Source organism: Lupinus angustifolius, chromosome LG07, assembly GCF_001865875.1.
Source record: "Lupinus angustifolius cultivar Tanjil chromosome LG07, LupAngTanjil_v1.0, whole genome shotgun sequence".
In the NCBI taxonomy this organism is placed as follows: Eukaryota; Viridiplantae; Streptophyta; class Magnoliopsida; order Fabales; family Fabaceae; genus Lupinus; species Lupinus angustifolius.
Genome location: NC_032015.1, coordinates 5,341,642 through 5,351,068, shown reverse-complemented (window position 1 = coordinate 5,351,068; position 9,427 = coordinate 5,341,642). Strand labels below are relative to the sequence as shown.

The window sequence follows — 9,427 nt, the reverse complement described above, 5'->3', positions numbered from 1 at the left end:
ATTGATGGAAATAAGTGTTGTTTACATTACATAGGTTAATTTGATAATTGTTTATGAGAACAATTGATGAATCTGGTTATATTACTCATGTAAATTTGACAATTGTCTGAGTGTGATATTCTGAGTAAGTCCATGCCGTCAATGAATTTATGTTCATTAGATGTCTTACTCTCTCTATTTCTCTTCTTTTCTATTGCTTGCTTTTCGGACGTGTGCTCGTCAGGTAGACAGCTTTGCTCGGATTTGGAGCTACCCGTCCGTGATGTTCCATGAGGGGGCATGAGGAATTGAGGAAGAGGCAGTACCCTAGCTTTGGAGTTAGCCACTAGGAGTTGCTTATCATTTTGTGACTTTTGAAACAAGGACGGCTTCAGCTTGTTCATGTCTTTGTTTAGTGTCTGTGGGCGATGATTAGTATTTCCGCCCTTTCTTTTTGGATTTTGTATATGTTAGTGGCGATGTAGTTTCCGCCTTTGTTGATTTAGTTTGTATGAACTAAAGATGACTTAACCGTCTATATGCATTGCGTTATTCAGGAAATTGTGAATCAGGTTAAGTTATCACTCGATAACGATAAGTTGATTTTCCGCATTTGAGTTACTTAAAGTGATGTCCCGGAAAAAGAAGGTTTTAAAAAGGAAACAATTTTATACAATCTCTTTATCCAAAGAAAAAAAATTTACCCACTTTCCGCAATGTTTTTTTTTGAAGTATTTTTCGGGGCATTACAATATTATTATTTAATTATTTCTTTATGAGCATAATTATAAATATGCATTAAATTTTCAATATTAAACTAATCATGTAATATGTTCAATTAATCACGCTTTTCATGGAGTTGAATGAATCATACAAATTACATATAAATATAAATTGATCCATAAATTCAAATTTTGTAATTGATCCATATATTCAAACAAAATAAAATATGAATGGAATTGAATATAAATATATTTCACAAATTTATTATTTACAATTATGAAAATTTATATCTATAATGAGCATTGCTTAAGATTAGCGAATCCTAAATAATTTAATAAAAATATAAATCAAATCAATTAATTATCATAATCAAATGAAATTTCTTTAATATTTTCATTATTACATTATATTAAAGAAAAATTCAATCAAAAAACACAATAAAAAAGCAAATAACAAAAATAATTGTGGAGGACAATTATTTAGTTTTTAGATAATAGAGCAAAAAACATTCAAAGACAATCATGCCTAATAATTTCAGTTCCTAAAATGTAACTACTAATTAATATTACTCAATTAATACATTCAAAGATATTAATGACTAATTATTACTTAATTAGCATTCCACAAATTTATTAGCTATAATTATATAATTTTATATTATTATTTTTTAACTCATCCATAAATTCAAACAAAACAGAATATAAATGGAATTAAATATTAATATTCCAAAAAATTTATTACTTATATAGTATAATATAAATGAAATCAAATTGTCTTTGGTGGTTACGACTGATATGATGATCACATTTACTATGATTAATTAGATAAAATATACATATTCAACAATTAAACATGCCAAATTATTTATGATGAGAATAAAAAAAAATTAAAGATTATTCTTACTAATATAATGTTGACACATTCAGATAGTGAAAAAAATAATTTCGGATGTAAAAGAACAAACACATAATAAAATTAAAGAATTATTATTCTACACTCAGATAATGAATATAACCTCTAATCGTTATTCTATATTCAGATAATGAATATAACCTCTAATCATTGTATTATAAGATGTGATGTTTCTTTTCTAAAAATGTCGAAACAAAGAATATGGCCAATTCATATTTCCTGCTTTAGAAAAATAACCACATAGGAAAAAATATTTTAACAAATATCACGTGAGAAAAAATAATCAAATTCATTTATTGTGCAAAGGAGGATAAAATTGAAGATTTTAGTAAGATGGGGACACATAGACATGACACTAACCCGTAGATATGCTTTAATGGATAGTCAAACTGCAAATGAAGAGATAAGATGATAAAAGTGATATAAGATAAGAAGATAAATAAATTCATAACAACAAACAAACAAATACAATATTGTAACTTGTAACTAAATGTGTATATATATAAATGGAGATTGGGTACATAACATAGTTATTGAGGGTTTGGTCATTGTTAAGGATGAAATCCTTGTAAATCATACACTAAGGAAGATGATTATTGGAAGAACAAATCTACAAAATAATGAAATCAATCGTACCATATATATAATATAAACAAATCAAAGAAAAAATAAGAATACACATACATAATAAACAAAAATCAATTAAAATATCTAGAAAATAAGAAAAATAAGAACATATCTAAAAGTAAACAAATGAATGAAAAAAATCAATAAAAATGCACTTTAAACAACATATTTACAAAAGAAGAACAAATCTACAATGATGAAGATTGAGTAACAGGATACATAAGTCATCATATTAGGTTAATGAATGAAAAAATCAAAATAAATACACTTTAAACAATATATTTATAAAATAAGAACAAATCTACAATGATGAAGATTTAGTATAGGATACATAAATCATCATATTAAGTTTAACGAAATGAAGATTGACGAATGAAACATTAGATTGTAGACATGTAAGAGAAGAATAGAGAAATATGAAATGAAAGGGGAGACGAATATGGAGATATGAAATGATAATGACAGAGAAGTAATTGTGAAAAAGGATTCAATCTCCTTTATTGTGAGATGTAATTTCTTTATAGAATAAAAAACAAATGAGTCCTTTATTCATTAGGATCAATGTATGAAGGGTTGTCATAAGCTTGTGACTTTGATTTTCTTTGTCATTTTTGTTTGCCAGACTAGTTTTATTCTCAATAGGTTAAAACTGTTTTCTTTTAACTTCCTATACTCGGGGTACAATAAGACAACATTGCTAGCATTGTGAAGTGGGCCAAGTTTACCCATATTTGTATGAAATAATTATGCCTAATAGCAACTTTACTTTAAGTGGTATGGATCATTAAGAGATACTTATCCTCTTTAATTAAGAAACTTGCCAGATAATTAAGAAAATCTGCTTTTACTGGTTCTTTCATTTATTCAGTAGAAAGGTCAAGGAATGAATCATGTTTGGCTTCTACTACATGATTATCAACCAAGAAACAATAGACCCTAAGCATGAAAATATAAACTACTCCATTATCTAGAACACAATAATGATAGTAATTCACTTTAGATGTTTTCCGTTGTTACAAATAATGATAGTATATGATGATTAAACTTATAAACTTGGTACTACAAGACCTCTTGATTTGTATCTTCCACTCCCCCTGCAAGTTTTGAATCCTGACTATTTTGATGCTCCGCGTCATAAGTTGCATGGACACCAACAAAGAAATAGTAGAGAAGCATGACACTGGTGCACATTAAGAACCTCCAAAAAGCTTCACGACCTAAGGACCCAATGAGGAAAAGGTTGGTTCCAATGGACAATGCAGGGAGCCAAGGAACTAGTGGAACACCCCAAACCTTTGGAGCCCTTTGCTTTGGCAGGAAACTCAATACCAAAGTAGCCAGAAACCAAACACCAGCAGCCACTGTGTACCCAATCCAACCAAACCTCTCTGAGCCCCAAAGTACAGCTCCAACAGTAGAAGCACAAACAATCACCAACAAGCACATTACCACTTTCAACAAATCCCTCTTTGATGTGCTCTCTCTCACATAATACCTCCTCACAAGCAATGCAACAGCCATGAGCATAAAAATGAAAAGTGTACTAACCGAAAAAACACTAGACAGAACATCCAAGCTAGAGAAAAGTGCAACAATTGAACTGCATATGGTAATCAATAAAGTAGCATTAATCGGTGTTCCAGTCTTGGGGTGAACGAGTGCGAAAAATGGTGGTATCATATGAGACCTTGCAATCTGAGTCATGTACCTAGCTTGGCCCAGAGAGCCAACAAGCATACTAGTAGTCATTCCCTTCAGTGCACAAATACTAACAAGATACTTAGCCCAATGCATCCCAATGGAATCAAAAGCAACAGCATAAGCAGCATCCTTATCAATTTGAGTGTACTTTTGCATCATAACAAGTGCCAAAGCCATTAAACAATAAATCACAGAAATCACAGTCATTGAACCAATCAAACCAATAGGTATATCCCTTGAAGGGTTCTTAGTTTCCTCAGCCATTGTTGCCACCATGTCAAAACCAGTATAAGACCAATACACAACAGCTGCAGAAGTGAAAACCCCTTTTACCCCAAAAGGGAAAAACGGCACCAAATTTTCAGTTTTAGCATGGATAAAACCAACCACGATAACGAACACAATCACCAATGTTGTGACAATTGAACTAAGCCAATTCAAAATAGAAGTTTTTCTTGTTCCACTCATTGCTATTCCATTAGCAATGAAGAGAATTACTACTGCTATTGGATCAAGCATGCTGAAATCGGGTTTTAAGGAACTGACATGGATCCGAAAGAAATCCGGGTCGTTCTTCACCATGCTGGCAAAGTACGAGGACCATGAGCGACCTAGGCCGGCGGCACCGACGATAGCTTCGAGGAGGATGTTACCGGCGGCGATGAAGGCGACGAAGTCACCAAGCTCGATGCGAAGGTAGGAGAAGGAACCGCCGGCGACCGGAATGTCAACGGCGAACTCGGTGTAGCAAAGGGCGGAGAGGAGAGCGGAAAAACCAGAGGCAGCATAGGAGAGGACGATGGCGGGGCCAGCATTGAGGCGGGCTTCTTGGCCGGTGATGACGAAAATGCCGGAGCCGACGACGGAACCGAATGAGAGCCATGCGAGGTCCCAGGCGGTGAGGCAGCGGCGCATGCGGTTCTCACTGGCATATGGGAGGACGAGGAGTTCATTGGAATCGGTGGAGCGGTTGAGGAGGCGGTCTTTGAGGCGGTGGCCGGTATTGGAGAGTGCGTTTCCGTAGGATTTGGAGTTTTCGAACGAGGGTTCAGGGAAGAAATCTTGCTTGCTCCACCGCCAGTAACTTCTTTTTACGGTGGTGGAAGGTGGCAGTGATGCTGATTCTGCCATGTTGTTTCAGAAAAGTTTGGAATTGAACAACCCAAATCAATAAGTAACGACGCTACAACTGTATTTTAATGCCACCACGTGCTGTATTACTATAAAGTATTCAGCTGCAATTTACGTCCAGGAACGTGTTGTTTCAGTTTCTGTAATAACACCAACTAAAACTGGTATGAGATCCTTGTATTAATTTCAAAGAATCGCTTCCTAATAAATAATAATGTATTCTGTCTAATTTTGGATATATCGGTTCTTAATTTGTTTGATCCATTGTCTACATCGCTCTATTGGATGATTCTTAAAATTTTATTAGGTACCTAACCTACCCTTTTTTGGAAATTCAAACAGCTTTGACCGTTGTTTTGTATTTTTATGATTATTATTACGGTCCTCCGATATACGATCAATCGTAATGATATTTTTACTATTATTTATAAAAAATTATAATCAATTAATCTCAATCATAGAGATAATCAGTTATATTTGTGTAGGTCAAATTCTCTTTAAAAAAAATGAGGAAAACCATAGGGCAATGACCAAATCTTGAAAGGGCATACTTACAAAGGACATCATTCACTCTGGAAAACCACCTTGAGACTATGACTATGAAGGACCTTTATGTCCTTAAAATTTAGTTTACTTTGTTTTTAATAAATGAGAATTTTTCTCATGGGTCGATTTAGGATGTTCTCCTTTTAAATTAAAGTATTTATTTCTTTTGTAACAAAGCCTTAATGGCCAAGACTTTGTTTTAAATTTGGCCATGTGCCATGGAACTTTGTTACCATATGTAAACATGTACAAATGAATGTGGACTTGAAATATTTGGTCGTGAAGATCAATCAAGATTTATTACAAATTCTTGCCATATGAGTATGAACGTGCAAATCAAGGGAGATGATTTCAAATTCAAACTTAATTCTTTTCCATTAGAACTTACCATATTGGAATCATTCAAAAATGATTTCTTTCCATACCAAGCTAGGCTTGGAAAACCAAGGCTAAAGCTCAAATGTGTTAAATATTAAAACTTGACATAAGTGAGCCAAGGTCGTGTGGTCATCATAATCACAATGTAACGAATGAATTCTTTCCATATCAATTAGGCGTGGAAAACAAGGATGAATTCAGAATATGGCATGATTAAAACTTACCATAAGGAGTCAAGGTCGTGTGATCATAATCAAGGCCAAATGGGATTCTTTTAAGGAGTCAAGGTCGTGTGATCATCATCAAGGCCAAAGGGGATTCTTTCCATAACAAGCTTGGCGTCGTTTCCTTTATTACATAGAGCAAGCCGTGTACACCCAATCAAGCAAGCATCAATTCGGCCAAGAAGTTACCATATAGGAAGCCTCGAGTCAATTTTCATATAAAGAAGAATTCATGGGCACAAAACTTTCCACTATTAGCATACATTGTACCTAGACCATGTTTAAGTTGTAGGTCAAGGACATTAGTAAGAAAAGACTCATTATTGTAATTTACTTCATATTTGCACATGAAGCCATGTGTTGGCCAGCCACCACTATTTGTATCCATACTTACCATGAGAAATAACGAGTTGAATTTTGTTTAGATTAATTCCTCTTTAGTTGAGTTTTGCTCCTAACTTGTAACTTTTGAAGGAACCTTCCTTGTGGCATTTATAGGATTATCACTATTGGTACGACGCCTTACTCTTAGTTCTTATCAATGATCTTTCCTTGTGACGAACATCATGGGCTTATCAAACAACTCTCTTATTTGTGGCGCCATCACCTTCAAATTTTTTCCATTTCTTTTATCCAATACCTATAATTTCCATCGACTTAAACAACCCAAGTTTGTCTTGGCCAAACACCCACAAACTTGGCCAAAATAATGTTTGTCTCCACCAAGCCGTAATTTCCATTTGTCTCGGTCAAAAAATTATCTAGCTTAGGCCATATCTCAAGCAACTTAGTCAAATTTAATGCACCAATCAAGAACGATCGTGAATCGAAAATCAACTAAAGGATCTTCATTACATAATATATTCTCCCTTTAAGTGAAATTTTGAAATCAAAATATAGTTATACACATGCATATCTATTCTATTAGAATAAATGACAACTTAGAAGTTAACAATTTTTTTCTTTAAAAAAAGGAAAGTCCTATGGGTGAGGAATGTGAGAGGAGAAAAAATTTCTAATTTACACACTAATGTGATTGATTTCTCTTTATTTTATGAAACTAAGGCAACTCTCTACTATAATCTATTCGGATCCTCTTAATTATTATTTTTATCTCAAGAGGTGGAATAGATATATAATTTATAAAAGCAATTTCATAAATATAACTAGATTCACTAAGAATAATTTTTGCATGTCTGTCTCTCTTAATGTAATGGCGGCATTGTAACTGTGTGTGTGGAGGAAGTTAATTTTCTAAGCGTTTTATTAATTTTATATTAAATAAACTTTAAAATAACGTACATGACCAATAAACGTTTCATAACGTAGTGAAAATATTAATTAAATAAATTTTACAATAACATACATGAACAATAAATGTTTAATAAATGTTTTATTACGTAATTAATATATTAATCAAGAAAATATTGATTATACATTTATATCTATAATGGGCAATGTCTAAAATTAAGGAATCAGAAATAACTTTAATTTGAATTATACTAATATTTTAATTAGTCATTTTCCTAATATTGTTATTCTATTTTAGGTGTAAAATATCAAATTATTTATTAGCTAAAAATATAGCTGGTACTTTCAAAACTAATAGAAGAAAATTTAAAATTAAAAGCATATATATTAAAATTATAAATTTGATGGTTACATTTCTATGGTTACAATTCCTTTTTTATAATTTGAATTTTATGAAAATATATTATTACACTATTGCAATTCAAATATTATAATGATTGCACTTTAATATTATATAACGTTATGTAATGATTGACCAATAAATGTTTCATAACATAATGAAAATATTAATTAAGCAAATTTTCACACGACATAAAATATCTCTCCTCAAATAAATGCAAATAGTAACATACCTTGAATTGCATAATTTTCCATCTTAGAAGATTGATTCAATTACAGTTGTGATCTTGAATCAATTTTCTAATGGATCAAATTGAAAGTCTTAAGTACAATATAATACAAACTAAACTATATAATAATAAAAAATATAATCTTAAATCAAAATACTACTCTTTATACATCACAAAATGACATTAAACACAGGAAAAATAATATTAACACAAAATGTATCAAAATAATATCAAAATGACTATTAAAACACATACAATTTCTTGCTCTAGTTTAAGTAAGATAACATATAATACATTCTCTAGTGTTTATTTTTAAACAATTATTTATTTACAAATTGAAAGGAAAATAATCAAAATATAAAATTGTCATGGGCTATTATCTTTTTTCTTCCTCTTTATCATCTATCGTTGTCGACACCATTTTCAACAATTATATTACAACCTGCTAAAGATAATTCATATGCTCTTTGTTAAAATAATGATTACTTTTAGTAGAAAATTCTACAAACAAAATATTAGATAATATGTTACAATTAAGTAAATTTGAACACGACATAAAATCTCTCTCGTCAAATAAATGTAAATAATAATATACCTTAAATTGCATAATTTTCTATCTTAGAAGATTGATTCAATTACAGTTGTGATCTTGAATCAATTTTCTAATAGATCAAATTGAAAGTCTTAAGTACAATATGATACAAACTAAACTATATAATAAAAATATATAATCTTAAATCAAAATACAAATCTTTATTCATCACAAAATGACATTAAACACAGGAAAAATAATATTAACACAAAATGTATCAAAATAATATCAAAATGACTATTAAAACACATACAATTTCTTGCTCTAGTTTAGGTAAGATAACATATAATACATTCTCTAGTGTTTATTTTTAAACAATTATTTATTTACAAATTGAAAGGAAAATAATCAAAATACAAAATTGTCATGGGCTATTATCTTTTTTCTTCCTCTTTATCATCTATCGTTGTCGATATCATTTTCAACAATTATATTACAATCTGTTAAAGATAATTCATATGTTCTTTGTTAAAATAATGATTACTTTTAGTAGAAAATTCTACAAACAAAATATTAGATACACAAATGTATAGAAAACTAACCTACAATAATGCTTCAAGGGTGAACCAACAATAAGAGACATCAATGGTGAAATGAAATGAAAAGGAAGAATAATACGAACCAAGAAGATAAAAAACTATATTACAACCTAGTATAGACAATCCATATGCCATTTTCAACAATTATACTACAACTTGGTAAAGACAATCCATATGCTCTTTGTTAAAATAATG

General features: G+C 30.9%; 1 protein-coding gene across 1 annotated transcript; it reads right to left on the bottom strand.

Annotated features, from left to right (window-relative positions):
* On the bottom strand, nucleotides 3,259–5,156 carry LOC109352751 (cationic amino acid transporter 8, vacuolar-like). The gene has a single exon (XM_019594943.1). The coding sequence runs from the start codon at nucleotides 5,071–5,073 to the stop codon at nucleotides 3,301–3,303; it is 1,773 nt and encodes a 590-aa protein (XP_019450488.1). The 5' UTR covers nucleotides 5,074–5,156; the 3' UTR covers nucleotides 3,259–3,300.